General features: G+C 42.1%; 1 protein-coding gene across 8 annotated transcripts in view; it reads left to right on the top strand.

Moving 5' to 3' along the window:
- The first annotated feature begins 5 nt into the window (after nt 1-5).
- The window catches only part of TDRD5 (tudor domain containing 5), a 108,571-nt gene continuing 91,453 nt past the window's right edge, over nt 6-17,123 (top strand). For 3 of the 8 annotated variants that reach the window (XM_082465216.1, XM_082465215.1, XM_082465213.1), the window contains exons 1-4: nt 6-8,933; nt 9,662-9,907; nt 10,519-10,926; nt 12,875-13,068. In XM_082465216.1, coding sequence (XP_082321342.1) covers nt 9,676-9,907; nt 10,519-10,926; nt 12,875-13,068 — 834 coding nt within the window. In that variant the 5' untranslated portion in view covers nt 6-8,933; nt 9,662-9,675. The remainder of the gene's footprint in view (nt 8,934-9,661; nt 9,908-10,518; nt 10,927-12,874; nt 13,069-17,123) is intronic. The other 5 variants (XM_082465211.1, XM_082465210.1, XM_082465214.1 and 2 more) reach the window with 5 other exon arrangements.

The raw sequence follows: 17,123 nt of genomic DNA, 5'->3' as shown, positions 1-17,123 counted from the left end.
CTGGGCGGTGGGCGGGCGGGGCTCTGCTCGGGGTGAAACCCGACAGCTGTTTCTCAGGGGAGCTGTGGACAGGGCGCGCCACCCCTGAGACTTGGTGCCACCTTCAACAGTGAGTTTTTGTGAAAACTCATGTGCCAGTTTATGGCGTTTTAAAATGTGTTTCTAGAGACGAAAATTTGAGCTGAAATACTACGGAGGCCCGCAAACCGCTGAAGGTGTGATGGCACTTTGCTTTATGGTTTGTAAATATCGTATAGAATGGGGTATGTGGTCCTCGCTTAAGACTAGAGAGCTTACGGGAAAGAAAAGGTCGTCCAGTTAGGGTAACTTTAAGGTAAAATTAGAAACTTCTCCCCAAGCAACTCCCTCTTCCCCCTAAGATCTTCCCAAGGTTACCTTTCCTCTTTCTCCTAATTTATTTTATATCCTGGCCCTACTCTTTCTGCTGAGATTTTCACTGGTAAAGGTGTTGACTGACTACTTCTGGGAACATTTACATTTTAAAAGGGGGAAGGAGAGGAAAATTCTCCCAGAACTCTTTCTCTCTCTCTCTCTCTCCAGACCTCTTCTCTCTCTCTTATGTATATTTCTTTATTTTTACTAATTTATTATTATTTTTACTAATGCTTAAGCCTGTTGATGATGTTACTTCTTGAAGAATCAGAAGGGAAGGGATCTGATTTAACTTCTGTTTTAGGAAAGGAACCCTTTTGTCCTTGGCTAGGCCCTGTTCCCATGCTTCTTTGATGAAGGCAGGAGTTTTGCTTTTTTAAGGTTCACTGGCCATGCTCCATCCAGCAGCAAACTGGGGTAGCTGCCCCACCTGCATCTGAGGAAATTGAAACATTGAATAGATCTATTTCTTTTTTATTCTCTATTAATAATTTCTCACTGAATGCTAGGTTGGTCTAGACAACCATTCAAACTAGAGATTTATGACTCTACTCAGATAGCTCAGATCACATTATTGTATTGTTCACTTACTTTAAATTTTTCAGTATTTATTGAGTTCACATAGTGATAGCTTTTTCTCCTCTCAAAAAGTTTTATTAAAGAATGAGGACCTGAAGTAACTCAAATTGGCTCTGGAAAAACCATTCCACTACTTTCTTCCATATATGCCATGCTAGGTCACTGGGAATAAAGTAATTAAAAGATTAGTAATAAAGTAACTTAAATAGATCTGTTTTTTACTCTCTAAACCTGATTATTTGTGTGGGCTACATAGGGAGAACAAATGTTTCCTCTCAAGTGCCTGACTCAATTAATAGTTCCTGCCCAGAACACTACACTGAAAAAAATTCTGAAGCTGCATTTGGCCCACAGGGGGAAAAGTATCAATGATTATTTAGTATTCACTCAAAATTAATAGTTGATATTTAACATAATTAGTTTTTTTAATCATCCTGAAAAGATTTCTCTATTTGGAAAAGCATGAAACTGTAGCATTTATTGATTTCTTTTTTCTCAGCCTTTGATTCTGTTATGAATTAATTTGATCTAGAGTCCTAGCTATAGACTCTTAAACTAAAATTGTACCTCAATTTTTGATCCAAGAATTGGCAGAATAGTTGGCCAAATGACATTCTCAAAGCTGTACCCTGTCTCCCAATAAGATAGAGGGATTTCTTGTAGGAAAATAATTGATGAGAAAAAGCCATGCTTTGGTGTTGGAGCCCATGTTGGGTACTTGTTCTCAGTCTCCTTTGCTGTTATATCATCACTACTTCATTTTCTATATCCATTTATAACAGTAACACAAGCACTTACTTATAACACAAGTCTGTTGGGATTATGAATGACAATGACAATATCAGAGAAAATGTGTAACATTCCATGTTAAAAAAGTCAACACAATGGTGGTGCGCTGAATTGGGCGATTGGGATTGACATGTATACACTGATGTGTATAAAATTGATGACTAATAAGAACCTGCTGTATAAAAAAATAAATAAAATAAAATTCAAAAATTCAAAAAAAAAGTCAACACAGCATCTCGAAGGTGGAGGAGTTGGGGAGTGCTGAGGCAGCAGCATGAGTCTCTAGCTGGCTGGCCTCATCTACTCTTAAAATGATGTTGCTGTTTTCTTTTAGATTCCTTTTTAATTGAAAGTGTTGGTCATCCCTTTGCTGAAAATATTAATGTACACATCTTTAAACTCTTAACGCTTTAGTCCTTGTTTGGGTTTGTTGCGAGGCTGACATCTGTGGGAACGGAGTTACTAGGAGAGGGGGAGGACCAATTAAAGTTGCTGGCTATGAGTTTGTTTCTAAAACAAAGGTCATGAAAGATTTCAAGGCTTTCTAAATTAATATACTTATTCTCATTTAGTGGTTTGAAATTTTATATCCATAATGAAGAGTGAATATTGATTTATATGACTTATGTAATGGAAAAACTGGAATTCATTATCACTAGATGAAATTGCAAATCTTATCATTTTAAAGCTGGAAGAAACTACAGGGAGTTAAATTTGACTTTCTCAACTTGCAGATGGCAGAGAAACCAACCAGGAGGGCACAGCAGTGGTCTAGGAAAGTGACGCTGATGAGAGCTGACTTTGGCAATGGGGATGGGTTAGATTCAGGAAATATTTCTGAGGTAGAATATCAGCAGAATTTGGTGACCACATGGGGTTATGAAGGGGTGGGGGGAGGATGGTGAGGGGATAGAAGACTTAAGAGATTTTGACCTTTAGAGGTTGAGCAGTTGGTCATAACTGCAGGCATCTCTGTCAGACCCACTTCCCCTAATTATACTGCTCTCAAGCGTTTTATGTTCTGGCCTTCTTTGCCTGGAGATGCAGTTGTCCACTTGTTAGGTGCAGATAAGACTGACTTGACTCCTCTCTCATTAATTCATTCCACAGATACATAGTGAGCACCTACTATACGTTTAGCACTGCTCACCTCTGAGGATGTAAAGGTAAGACATGCCCTTGAGGAACTTAGAGTCTAACAGGAAGAAACAGATATGTAAACACATAGATGTGTTAAAGTGTATGTTATGACAGAAGGATCTATAGCAGGGTCTCTCCACTTCAGCACTGTTGACATTTGGGACCAGATAATTCTTTGTTGTAGGGGGCTTTCCTGTACATTGTAAGATCTTTAGCAGCATCCCTGGCCTCTACCAACTACTAGATGCCAGTAGCACCTCCCCAACAGCTGCAGTGACCAAAAGTGTCTCCAGACATTGCCCGGTGTCCCATGGGGGCAAAACTGCTCGGGGCTGAGAACCACAGATCTGCATGTTACCAGGAGGACACAGAGGAGGGGGTAAGTAATTCTACCTGGGTGGAGTCAAAGGAGACCCAGTTTGAGCCATATTAAGAGGTAGCCAGGTGATCCTCAGATGGGCTTCAAGAACTAGGCCTTCCATCAGATCAAACGCCTACATGAAATTCTAATCACGGCTTTTTGATAAGCTTTCAATATTTTTGTTACCGTGGATGAGAAACGTGTTCACACAGTTTTGTTTTAAATTTATTTATTTAGTCATTGATTTTCCAGCTTTATCGCAGTAAAAACTGCACATATTTAAGGTGTATATATATACTGTGAAATGATTAAAAACTTGTAAAAACCATTTTTACAACACTTAATTTACACCAGTTGAACAAAGAATTGAATATCTTCTTTCATCAACAAATGTAATTTTGGTATTTCCTTTGATGGTACAAGTGGATTTCAAATCCAGTCAAACTTTCTCCTAACGAGTATTTCAAAATAACGATGAAACTTCAGGTACAGAAGCGGCTGTAGGCGCCGGAAGCGCGCCGCGCAGGAACCCCGCTCCCTCCCCCGCCCTCCCTGGGCCTCGCCTGCGGCTGCGCAGCCTCCGTGCGCACCCGGACGGGAACTTCCCCCGAGGATTCTCAGGGGCGGTCCTGGAGGCAGAAGTAGACGCCTGGCAGCGCCCAGCTTCCCGCAGCAAATTCAGTGAGTATCAAATGGCTCGCTGGAGGCCCGTGGGCATGCCAGCTGACCTCACTTGGTTGCCTTCTGAAAAGTGTGGGTGGAGGTTACTTTTGACTGGAGGGTCCCCAGCACCTCCTTTTCCCCGAACCCTCAAGCTACCCTTATGGGCTGAGAAAAATCAGTCTATTAGACCGCACCTGTAATCTATTCATGGTGCATGAAGCAGGAGGAGCTCCGATTCTCACGTTAGAGGGCATCAAAATCACCTGGAGGGCTTATGAAAACATATTGCTGGGCTCCTTCTACCCGCTTCCTCCCAGGTTCTGGTTGAGCAAGTCTGGCATGGGGTCTGATAATTGTTATTTCTAACTAGTTCCTAGGTTATTCTACTGCTCTGGAACCACAAGTCGAGAATCACTCTCATAGAGGTTAAACAAAGTGTCTTCTAAATACTCCATTTAAAGCAGCCCCTTCTCACTCCCTCTTAGCCTGGTTTATTTTCCTTGAGAGCAGTTATCATTACTTGACATTATATATATTTATCTGCTTTTTGTTTGTCCTTAGTAAGGTCCAGGAGAACAGACACTTTGTCTTGCTCTTGTAGTTCCATATTCTAGAACAGTGCCTGGCACATAGGGGGAACTAAAAGATATTTGTTGCTTGAAAGAACATGTGTTTTGGAAGGCATCAGACAAAGCTGAAGCCATGAGGGTGAAAAAGCTCGCTCAGGAAGAGGGGAAAGAGTAAAAAGGAGAAGGGCCAAGGACAGACCTTGGTGTGCATGGACATTCAATGGAATAACAGAAATAGGAAATAAGAGCAGAAGGCTCTTAGGTGCCAAGCTCAGTGCAGCAGCATCAGAGACACCCACAGAGGAGAGATTTTCAGAAAGGGAGGGGACACCAGGAGTAAACAGCAGAAATCATCTAAGATGAAAAGATTGAAAAGCCTTTAAGATTTGTCAGAAGATTTGTCATTGATGATTTTGGTAAAACTAACTTAAGATGTTCAGGATAGTAGGCTGATTGCTTTGGATTGAGTAGGGAATGGTGGATGAAAAAGTGGGAAAAAATGAGTGTGGACAGTTTATTCAAGGATTTGGCCATGAAGGAATGGCTGAAAGAAAGTATTTCTCTGTCTCTCTCCCTTTCTCTTTCTGTGTGTCTCTGGAAGTCGGAGCAAAGTCACTTTCTAGTGGTGAGGCAGGAGTGTGTAAAAAGTTTAATAGGGGACTTACCTGGTGGCACAGTGGTTAAGAATCCGCCTGCCAATGCAGGAGACACGGGTTCGAGCCCTGGTCCAGGAAGATCCCACATGCCGCGGAGCAACTAGGCCCGTGTGCCACAACTACTGAGCCTGTGTGCATAGAGCCCGTGCTCTGCAACGAGAAGCCACCGCAATGAGAAACCCGCGCACCGCAATGAAGAGTAGCCCCCACTGGCCACAACTAGAGAAAAGCCCACGCGCAGCAACGAAGACCCAACGCAGCCAAAAATAAATAAATTAAAAAAAAAAAGTTTAATAGGGATGTCAAAAGCTTAGAGTAATTGCTGTGGGAAATAGAATTGAACAGTGACATCAAATGGCCCCAAATTGGGCATAATGTTTAAAAACTGTGGGAGGTAGGAATGCTGTATAAGTTCTATTATGAGCTTCTAACTCACCTACTCCTTCACTGTGTTTTCAAAAGATTCTCTCATACTTGTCATGAGGCATATATTAAAGCTTCAGAAGCTTAAAACACACACACAACACAGAAACTCGTTACTGGCTGTTTTCTAAGGCAGGAATGCTGGTAGGAGCAGCTGCAATGGAAATATACTCCCAGATACAAGCAGGGATGGGAGGAGACCAGATGGAGACAGTTAATTACCAGAAGAAAAGTGGGCTCTGGTCATCATAATAGGCTGCAGGATGGCAAACACGTTGGCCTGATTCACAGAGCTCTCTGGTTGTGGTAATTAATTGTAGGATCCCAGGGAATGAACTCAACAAAGGACTCACTAAGTCTTTTTTTAATTTTAATTAATTAATTAATTAATTTTTTTATTTATTTATTTTTGGCTGTGTTGGGTCTTTGTTTCTGTGTGAGGGCTTTCTCTAGTTGTGGCGAGCGGGGGCCACTCTTCATCGCGGTGCGCGGGCCTTTCCCTGTCGTGGCCTCTTGTTGCGGAGCACCGGCTCCAGACGCGCAGGCTCAGTAATTGTGGCTCACGGGCCCAGTTGCTCCGCGGCATGTGGGATCTTCCCAGACCAGGGCTCGAACCCTTGTCCCCTGCATTGGCAGGCAGATTCTCAACCACTGCGCCACCAGGGAAGCCCCACACTAGTCTTTTTGATTTGTGTAACTACAAAAGCAAACAAACCAACAAAACACAATTCTCGGTCTTTGTGAACAGAGGCCCCTCATGAGTGAGCGACATGACTTGTCAATCCTATTCCAAGAACTAAATCAGATCCCAGACCCAGAGCATCTTGAGTGTAGCCTAAATATTCTTAAAGAAGGATGCTGCTGAAACACTGTACCTAAGGACTGCAAACCTTTTCTCCAGCCTTTCCCCAAAGGTTTTGCAGTCCCTTATGGATAACTGTTCTGGAGAAAAGGAGGAACTAAACTTTTCAGTAACTATCACTAATTTCAAACAAACACAAACATCACTGTTTGCTGTCAGCATTCTGAGCTTATAGGGATTAGGTGATAAATGAATTAAATTCTGGTCCAAGTTCACCTTTGGGCAGGGCTAGTGGGACTGTGAATTCATCCCGTGGTTAGTACCCTACTTGCCAAGTGAATAGCTGGAATAGGTAATCTTAGCAACTGACAGAATTCCTACATGGGCACATTCACTCATTGAGTAAGGGCTACTCTGGAAGAAAATGCCAAGTGGAGTGCCAAAATAGTAGATCAAAAGCATTACCACATACCTGGAGAATTCCAGAGGTGAGTGTCACCATCGAAGGCGTGAAAGATGCTAGGGTGATGATTCCCACCTCATCCCCATTCACTTCCCAGTTTAGCCATCACAGAAGTCTGACAGGTCTCAGAGAATGACTGCATTATTGTAAACCCAAGCAAGTGATGATTCCAATTGTAGCTACTCTTCCAAATGGGGTCTCCTTATTGAAGAAACTCAGCCCCTGACACTCAGCAGTTATTGATCTGGGATTTAGCTCCAGCATATCTTTGTAAAAAATCCTTTTTTTTACATTACTCACCAATAACTTTCTATATTCAATCAAAAGTTTTGTTTTTATTGCCTATCACTCTTATATCCTTGTTCATTTCTATCAGTTTCTTCACTTTAAAGTGGGGATCATAACTGTACCTTTCTCAGAGTAATCGGGAAGAAAATTTGATAATCTATGCAAAGAGCATGTAGTAAGTGTTCCATATGTGTTACCTATTATCTTAGATAATTGGGGATGAGAATCTGGGATGTCGTTTTTCATTTCATTGTTCATTTTGCTGGAGTCATTCTCAAGTTGTTTAGCGAGATGATAAACTTTCAGAATTTTTGCGTGTCTGAAATGTCTTTTCCTCCACTTAAATGCTGATTTGGCTGGTAAAGAATTCCAGTTTCAGCTTTGAAGATATTGTTCCATTGAGAAATCCAATGGCAGTCTAATTTCCATTGCTTTATAGGTAACCTATTTCTACATAAAAGCTCTTCTTTTTCTCCTAGGTTTTGTCTAGGCTGGGATCTTAGTTTCATTAGTTATCCTAAGGACTCAGAGGGCCCATTTAATCTGAAAATTTGTGTTTTTCTTCAAATCTGAGACATTTTCTTCTTTTAAAACGTCCAACCCTCACCACCATTCTGTTGTTTCTGTAACATTTGTCATTCAGATGTTGGAACATCTGGCTGGATCCATTCTTCATGTCTCATCATTTTCCTTTTTGTTAATTTGTGCTATTTAGCCCTGTCCGTTCTGCTATAAACCAGCCCATAAATCTTTTCTGTCTTTCAGAGATTACAAAATATTCCTAGTTCATTGATGGACCATTTTCTTCCTTAGAGGTTTTGTTTTTGTTTTTGTTTTTTTTTTTAATGTCATGGGATTTTAGATGGAAGATAAAGTAGATGCGTGTGCTCTGATTTCCCTCTTGATTCGAATTCCTTGGTTATCTTTTGGTTTGTCTTGTTCCTTTAATTGGATTGTATATTTTAAGGTAAAAGTCTTCATACTATGCCTCTCTAGTCTACACCTCTTATATACTGTTTTCTGGTTTTCTAGCACCTTATAAATCTGGCTTTTTCCACCTATTCAATAAATACACCCCCAGGTTATTTGCTCAAATACATCCTCTTCTTTAGTTTCCCAGCTCTTTCATCTCCAGGGGCACCTGGAATGTTCTCCAGTCATTCAAGAAGCCCTCCTCGCCTCACCCATTCCTCTCTTCCGGGAGCCTAAGTTGCATCTATCTAGCTCAGCAGTGATTCTCCACCAAGCACCAGAATTGCCTAAAATTTCCCCAATAGACCTAGACCTGCTGAATCAGAATTTCTGCTGATCAGACCTGGGCATCATTTTTCTTCCTTAAATAAGCTCCACGGGTGAATGAGAGGCACACCAAGGCTAAGAACCTCGCAGCCTCCTTCTCGGGCTGCCCATCCGTAGGGCGGGACTGACCCTCCCTGACCCTGGCCGGGAGGTGGTTGGAGGGGTTCTTGCTCGCTGCCGCACCGCGTGTCTTCCAAGCACGTCGCCAAGAGGCAGGCGCCCGCCATCCCAGAAGGCCACCTACGCTGCCTGGGAGCCCGGCCAAGCGGCCCCAGGACTGGGGCGGAACCCAGGCTAGACTCCGGAGCAGCCAGGACCTTCCCGACCGTCCCACCTGCAGCGCGCCCTCAGGGCCGGAACGCGGCGCCGTGGGAGCACCGCGCAGGCCCTCCGGCACAGGTGCGCAGGCGCGCAGCCCGCTTCGCAGCTCCTCTTCCGTGGCCGCAAGTTAGGGGAGCGCCTTTGACTTTGTGAGGCCCACGACGGCAGCGCCGGCGCCAGCTCCAGGGTGAGGGACGCTTCGCCTGCTTTCCTCCGGCCTGCCTCTTTTACCCTGGGTCGTGGGCAGTCCCCGGGGCAGGCGGAAGGACAAGCCCTCATTTTGCCGGCGCCCTTGAGAGACGTTGGGGGCGGGGCAGGGGCCCCCCTCCCCCCGCAGGGGCCCCCCTCCCCCACCTCCACCCCTCGCCCGAGCGAAGTAGGGAGGGGGTGGGCAACGATGAGGTCGTTGACTTGGAAGGGGACGAGGGGATCCTCCGCATGGGTTTGGGGTGGAGAAAGTATGCTGGTGCGAGCGTCTTTACGCGGAGCCCTGTCCTCGCGCTGGGAAAGGGGTGTTGCGTTTGCCTCCTTCCCAGCCCTGGTTCCCAAAGAGTGGACGAAAAGTTTATCTGATACGAAGTTTGCAGTGTAGAGTGAGACCCCGCCGAGCAATCCGAGTTAACGCTTCACCGAAAAACGAGCCAGGAACTCGGACTTCTCACACACTAGGCCGTGGCAGGGATTTCTTGCGATGCACACAGGTTAATCAACACAGGTTGGGATAAAGACTGAATTGTATGGGGGCTTTGCTAAACGAAGTTTCAGAGCACCCTCTTGGTACTGCTTCTGCCTCATCACCTGTAGAAGTCGCATCTCAGTTGTCTGTATTCCACTATTGGCCATTTTAGACTTCTTATTTATTTCTCCATCTTGGGTTTGCCTGCTTTTCCTCATGAGCAGTGTTTCTGTCTTAAGTCTTGTAGGGCACAATGTCTGAACAAGAGCGTAAACAGGAATGCCTGAGGAAGGAAATAAGGTCACTTCTCATTTCCACCAAAGATGGTTTGACCCCACAGCAGTTGGAAAAGGAGTACCTTTTGATGGTTGGCAACCATTTACCACTCCGAATCCTTGGGTATCGGTCCACCATGGAGCTGGTGTTGGATATGCCTGATGTTGTCAGTGTCTGCCCCTGTGGGGACGGTACTGTAATACTGAAAGGTAGGTTTAAGACTTGAAGGTCTATGAACTTTGTTAATAATAATCACTTAGTAAAGAATTGTTCTAGCTCTGCAAGTATCCTGCATCCCCGGCAGGGGATTTTACTTTTGTGAGAGAGAAGAGAGATCATAGGCACCTTAGAGGTTGTGGACAGAGTTAGAGCTTTAGCACAACCAAGAAACCTTCCCCAGAATACTGTGCATTCACAAAAACTACATTGTGCCTGTGATTTAATATTATTGCACCTTAAGTCAGGAGAAACTTAACAGTGGGACTTCAAATATGAAATCACGTTTAAAATTTCACGAAGCACAGAAACATAATTGTAGGGAAGTTTAGTGTTCATCTCCAGGGTTTCAGATCTTTCAGGAGTTAATTAGCAGCAGTGATAATGAATTGGGTTTTACTGTTCTCTCTTCATCCTGTAATAGAGAAGCTAACAAGCTGTTGTCTAAAATGCAAGAAATGGAGCAACCAAGGGTTCGTGTTTATCATGTCACCTATATACACAACTCCTTGGAGAGTTAAAAATTATATAACCACAGATGCAAAGAATAAAGAAGGAAGGAAGTTTTCACCTAAATATGATTTTTTTTTTCACACCTCCTTAGCCATTCCAGATGAATCCACCAAAGGAATAGCAAGTTTAGTTGCAAAACAGAGGGGCAACCATAAGTTTCGAAACTCCGTGCGGAGGGGAAGGGCCAGTGTTTGCTCTGGGCCCAGCTCTCAACGGCAAGTACCTTACCGAGGAAGGGTGCCCCCTATTCTTCCAGCTGTCGTGAAGAGTGAGTTGAAAGACCTCTTGGCGTTATCTCCTGTTCTCCTTTCTGATTTTGAAAACGCATTTGCCAAGCGATTTGGACGATCATTCCAGTATGTGCAGTATGGCTTCTTCTCTATGTTTGAAGTGCTGAATGCCGCTGCAGATGTCATTTCTGTAGAACAGACCAGAGCAGGTTCTTTGTTGAGGCTGAAGAAGAGCCTATCCGAGGAAAAGCAGAGAGGATGGCCAGCAGGTAAGCATATTAGCACTGGTAACTGTGTTGCAGATCAGCAGACTTTGGAGCAGTTGTAGTACATATGTACGTATGTATGTAATGGCTAAGCTCCAACAGTTTGTTGAAGTTGCATCCTGGCTCTACCACTTGCTAGCTGTATGATCTCAGGCGAGTTACTTAAAATGTCTAAGCCTTAGTTCCCTCATCTCTAGAATAGGAATAATAATACTTACCTCTTGGAGTCAGGCTGAGGGTTAAGTGAGATGAGGGTCTGTAAAGTGCCTGGCATTTAGTAAGCTCCTAATAAGTGGTAGCTATTATTATGAAAACGCAAGATCAGCTCTCTCTAGAGTGCTGTAAATGAACATTAGTTATATGTGTTCAGGTAAAGAAGATATAACATGGAAAATGAAAAGTTTTAAAAATAATACTAGTTTGTAGCATTTGCCATCTGATCTTTGCTAACACTGATCTTTGATATCCTAGCAGGCATTGTAGTAATTGATGTAGTGTAATGATAACCACCTTATTTGTATAGCAATTTACCTTGGATTCTCATACCATAGACACATTGGGTGAGTAACCCAATCTTATCCTTATAGATAAGGAAGCCAAAGCTCAAGAAAGTTAAATGACGTTCTGAAAATTTCATGACTTGAAAAGTGGTACAGCTAGAGTGAGATACTGAACTCTTAACTACTGCTCATTCAGTGCTTTTCCTACCCAATCACTGTCTCTCTTAAAGGCCCAGAAAACTGATGTGATCATTTGTATAGTGTCCCTCTAGACCCTTGACAGTATAGAATCTATACACTGCCTATTTGGGGAATTCTCTGCCCATTTCAATGATTTTTCTTTTTCTCAAAATTTGTATTTAGATTAATATAGGTGAACTGTGAGAATATCATGAATTTACAAACCAATATTTAAATTGTGGTGGGAAGTGTAATTTGACAAGAATATGCTAGGGGGTTTACAGGCTCTGGTCAGGGAAGGCTATGGGGGCCACTGAGTGTTTTGAGTCTAAACCTCAACCGTATCAGTATTTGTTTTAAAAATTTAAAAAAAAAACTTTTTTTTGGCCGTGCTGCGCGACTTGTGGGATCTCAGTTCCCTGACCCCCAGGGGTTGAACCGAGACCACGGCCGTGAAAGCCCGGAATCCTAATCACTAGGCCACCTGGGAACTCCCTGTATCAGTATTCTTGCGGTGCTCAAACTTTGGGAGAGTAACTCATGCTATTAAACTTATGTGAGATTGAGTTGTATAAAGCAGTTTGCCAACTTACTGACTTGTGGGGGGGTGGATATTCCTTCCCAGTGATTGAATTGTTCATTTTCCTCATACATGGTACCTTACTCCTCATCAGGATATCTTGGAAGTAATTTTTTGTGTGTGTGTGAGCTTGATCTTAGGGTAAAGAAAGAGCTAGGCCATGGTGGGGTCCAGTGATCTGTCTTTCATGTTGTATAACAGAATATACCTCTCCTGTAGTATTCCCCTCCCTACAAATCTTGAAGAAAAAAAATCTATACTGTAGAAGAATATCCTTTATTCTGTAGCTTTTCATTCCCCACCCCCTCCCCCCATACCACTAGATGGTTATCCAGTTTGAAAAGCAAAGTTCAAGCAGATTCCTTATTTGAAGACTTTTTGGTCTCCTAAACAGGATACAGCTTTTTAGGTTTATACCTATTGAAGCCTGCCTCTTTGTAATTACATTCAGGTGTCCTTAAGTGGAGTTTTAGATAGCCCCAACCTTTCAGTAACACACTTATGATCTCTTGGTTTTCTTCTGTAGGTGACTAATCATTCCCTTGTATGTAAATTTTATTGGCTGAATATAAAAATGTAAGCTTACTTAATTTTTATTTCTAAGTTGAGGGCCTAGCCTCTATATATAAACACCAGAAAACTAGAAATTGTTAGTGATAATTTTTCTCTCCTCTTCTTTTATTCGCAAAAGGTAAAATTTTTACCCAGCCTTTTAGAAGGAAGCAACAAGGGTCATATCACACAGTCTCCCCAGTAGCAATGGCACGCTTTTCACAACCCACTTCAAACAGGGAACCACCGAAGCAAATACTGGACGTGGAGAATATTTCTAGGTCAAATGTGGTGGAGACTTCAAGGCTGAACCACACTGAAAAATTAAACCAGGTGAGATATCCGACTTTGGAGTTATAAATACACCAAAAACGTGTTTAAATTCAGTGGCTATTACTTAGCTCTCATGGAAAAGCTGACCTTTTAAAATTCAAGTCATTCACTTATTTCACATTTAACGTAAGCATTTTCTATGGTTCTGTGGATTAGTAAGAAATGAGAGGTGGCAGTGAGAGAAGAGTACAATTTTATCAACTCCATGGTTTCAGCTGTTTTCTGCAGATGACTCCCAAATCTGTATCTCTAGTTCCAGCTTCTCACCAAAGTTATAGAAGCGTATTTGCGACTTAACTCATGAATATCTTCACCTGAATGGCTGGCCCTGAGCACTGCAATCCTGGTATTTTTCTGTGACTATAATGCTGAAGGACTTTGAGTAAAACCTACTAGAATAAAGCCAACAAAAGCCTGATTAAGTCAGCAAGATGATAACCTAAGTAGAGCTCAAAATAAGCACATGGAAATTAAAGACATAAAAGTGCTTCATTTCTGTAACTTAAAAAAATTAGCTTTAGTAACATAATTTACATATAGTAAAATTTGCCCGTTGAAAATGTACAGTTTGAGTTTTTTTGTGTTTTTTAAAAATAATTAATTAATTTATTTTTGGCTGTGTTGGATATTCGTTTCTGTGCGAGGGCTTTCTCTAGGTGCAACGAGTGGGGGCCACTCTTCATCGCGGTGCGCGGGCCTCTCACTGTTGTGGTCTCTCTTGTTGTGGAGCACAGGCTCCAGACGTGCAGGCTCAGTAGTTGTGGCTCACGGGCCTAGTTGCTCCGTGGCATGTGGGATCTTCCCAGACCAGGGCTTGAACCCGTGTCCCCTGCATTGGCAGGCAGATTCTCAACCACTGCGCCACCAGGGAAGCCCTTGAGTTTTGTTTTTTTTTTTTTAACATCTTTATTGAAGTATAATTGCTTCACAATGGTGTGTTAGTTTCTGCTTTATAACAAAGTGAATCAGCTACACATATACACACGTTCCCATATCTCCTCCCTCCTGCATCTCCCTCCCTCCCCCCCTCCCCATCCCCCCCCCCCCCCACCGGGCGGTCACAAAACACCAAGCTGATCTCCCTGTGCTATGCGGCTGCTTCCCACTAGCTATCTATTTTACATTTGGTAGTGTATATATGTCCATGACACTCCCTCACCGTGTCACATCTCACCCCTCCCCCTCCCCATATCCTCAAGTCCATTCTTTAGTAGGTCTGTGTCTTTATTCCCATCTTGCCACTAGGTTCTTCATGACCTTTTTTTTTTTTTTTTTCCTTAGATTCCATATATATGTGTTAGCATACTGTATTTGTTTTTCTCTTTCTGATTTAGTTCACTCTGTATGACAGACTCTAACTCCATCCACCTCATTACAAATACCTCCATTTCATTTCTTTTTATGGCTGAGTAATATTCCATTGTATATATGTGCCACATCTTCTTTATCCATTCATCCGATGATGGACACTTAGGTTGTTTCCATGTCCTGGCTATTGTAAATAGAGCTACAATGAAAATTTTGGTACATGACTCTTCTTGAATTATGGTTTTCTCAGGGTATATGCCCAGTAGTGGGATTGCTGGGTCGTATGGTAGTTCTATTTTTAGTTTTTTAAGGAACCTCCATACTGTTCTCCATAGTGGCTGTATCAATTTACATTCCCACCAACAGTGCAAGAGTGTTCCCTTTTCTCCACACCCTCTCCAGCATTTATTGTTTGTAGATTTTTTGATGATGGCCATTCTGACCGGTGTGAGATGATACCTCATTGTAGTTTTGATTTGCATTTCTCTAATGATTAATGATGTTGAGCATTCTTTCATGTGTCTGTTGGTCATCTGTATATCTTCTTTGGAGAAATGTCTATTTAGGTCTTCTGCCCATTTTTGGATTGAGTTGTTTGTTTTTTTGTTATTGAGCTGCATGAGCTGCTTGTAAATCTTGGAGATTAATCCTTTGTCAGTTGCTTCATTTGCAGATATTGTCTCCCTTTCTGAGGGTTGTCTTTTTGTCTTGTTTATGGTTTCCTTTGCTGTGCAAAAGCTTTTAAGTTTCATTAGGTCCCATTTGTTTATTTGTGTTTTTATTTCCATTTCTCTAGGAGGTGGGTCAAAAAGGATCTTGCTGTGATGTATGTCATAGAGTGTTCTGCCTATGTTTTCCTCTAAGAGTTTGATAGTGTCTGGCTTTACACTTAGGTCTTTAATCCATTTTGAGTTTATTTTTGTGTATGGTGTCAGGGAGTGTTCTAATTTCATACTTTTACATGTACCTGTCCAATTTTCCCAGCACCACTTATTGAAGAGGCTGCCTTTTCTCCACTGTATATGCTTGCCTCCTTTATCAAAGATAAGGTGACCATATGTGCGTGGGTTTATCTCTGGGCTTTCTATCCTGTTCCATTGATCTATATTTCTGTTTTTGTGCCAGTACCAAACTGTCTTGATTACTGTAGCTTTGTAATATAGTCTGAAGTCAGGGAGCCTGATTCCTCCAGCTCCATTTTTCGTTCTCAAGATTGCTTTGGCTATTCGGGGTCTTTTGTGTCTCCATACAAATTGTGAAATTTTTTGTTCTAGTTCTGTGAAAAATGCCAGTGGTAGTTTGATAGGGATTGCATTGAATCTGTAGATTGCTTTGGGTAGTAGAGTCATTTTCACAATGTTGATTCTTCCAATCCAAGAACATGGTATATCTCTCCATCTATTTGTATCATCTTTAATTTCTTTCATCAGTGTCCTATAATTTTCTGCATACAGGTCTTTTGTCTCCTTGGGTAGGTTTATTCTAGATATTTTATTCTTTTTGTTGCAATGGTAAACGGGAGTGTTTTCTTAATTTCACTTTCAGATTTTTCATCATTAGTATATAGGAATGCAAGAGATTTCTGTGCATTAATTTTGTATCCTGCTACTTTACCAAATTCATTGATTAGCTCGAGTAGTTTTCTGGTGAGGCCCTTGAGTTTTAACATATGTATCTAGTTGTGTAATCACCATCAAAATCAAGAAACAGCATTTCCATCATCTCCCCAAAGTTCCTTCATGACACTTTGTAGTTGATCTCTTTCCCCAACTACAGCTACAGACAACCACTGCTTTCTATAAGTATAATTTTGACTTTCCAAGAGTTTCATATAAGTGGGATTAAATAATGCTTAGCTTTTTGTGTCTAGCTTCTTTAACAGGATGCTTTTGAGATTCATCCAGGATTTATCAGTGGTTTGTTCCTTTTTCTTGTTGAGTATCATTCCACTGTACTGATATACCTCAGTTTGTTATCCATTCACCATTAGATAATATTTGGGTTGTTTCCTGTTTAGGGTATTATGAATAAAGCTGCTATGAACATTTGCTTACACTTTGTATGAACATTGACTTCATTTCTCTTGGGCCAATACCTACGAGTAGGATTGTTGGGTCAGACAGTAAGTTTAACTTTTTTTTTTTTTTTTTTTTAATTTATTTATTTATTTTTGGCTGTGTTGGGTCTTCGATTCTCTGCAAGGGCTTTCTATGGTTGCGGCAAGCGGGGGCCACTCTTCATCGCGCTGCGAGGGCCTCTCACTATCGTGGCCTCTTTTGTTGCGGAGCACAGGCTCCAGATGCGCAGGCTCAGTAGTTGTGGCTCACGGGCCCAGTTGCTCTGCGGCATGTGGGATCTTCCCAGACCAGGGCTCGAACCCGTGTCCCCTGCATTAGCAGGCAGATTCTCAACCACTTCGCCACCAGGGAAGCCCCCAAGTTTAACTTTTTAAGAAATTGCCAAACTGTTTCCAAAGTGGCTGTACAATTTTACTTTCTCATGAGCTATGTATAAGAGTTCCACTTGCATCTTTGTTAACATTTGATGTTATCAATTTAAAAAACCGTAGCCATTTGAGTGCGTGTATAGTAGTATTTCATTATGGCTTTAACTGAAGTTTCTCTAATGATGAATCATATTGGGTATCCTTTCGTAAGTATATTTGCCATTTGTATATCTTCTTTGGAGTGTCTAATAATATCTTTTGCTCATTATTAAAAATCGAGTTTTCTTTGTATTGAGTTGGA

The sequence above is a fragment of the Balaenoptera physalus genome, assembly GCF_965194825.1.
Source record: "Balaenoptera physalus genome assembly, chromosome: 1".
Classification (NCBI taxonomy): domain Eukaryota; kingdom Metazoa; phylum Chordata; class Mammalia; order Artiodactyla; family Balaenopteridae; genus Balaenoptera; species Balaenoptera physalus.
This window is presented reverse-complemented; position numbering and strand designations above follow the sequence as displayed.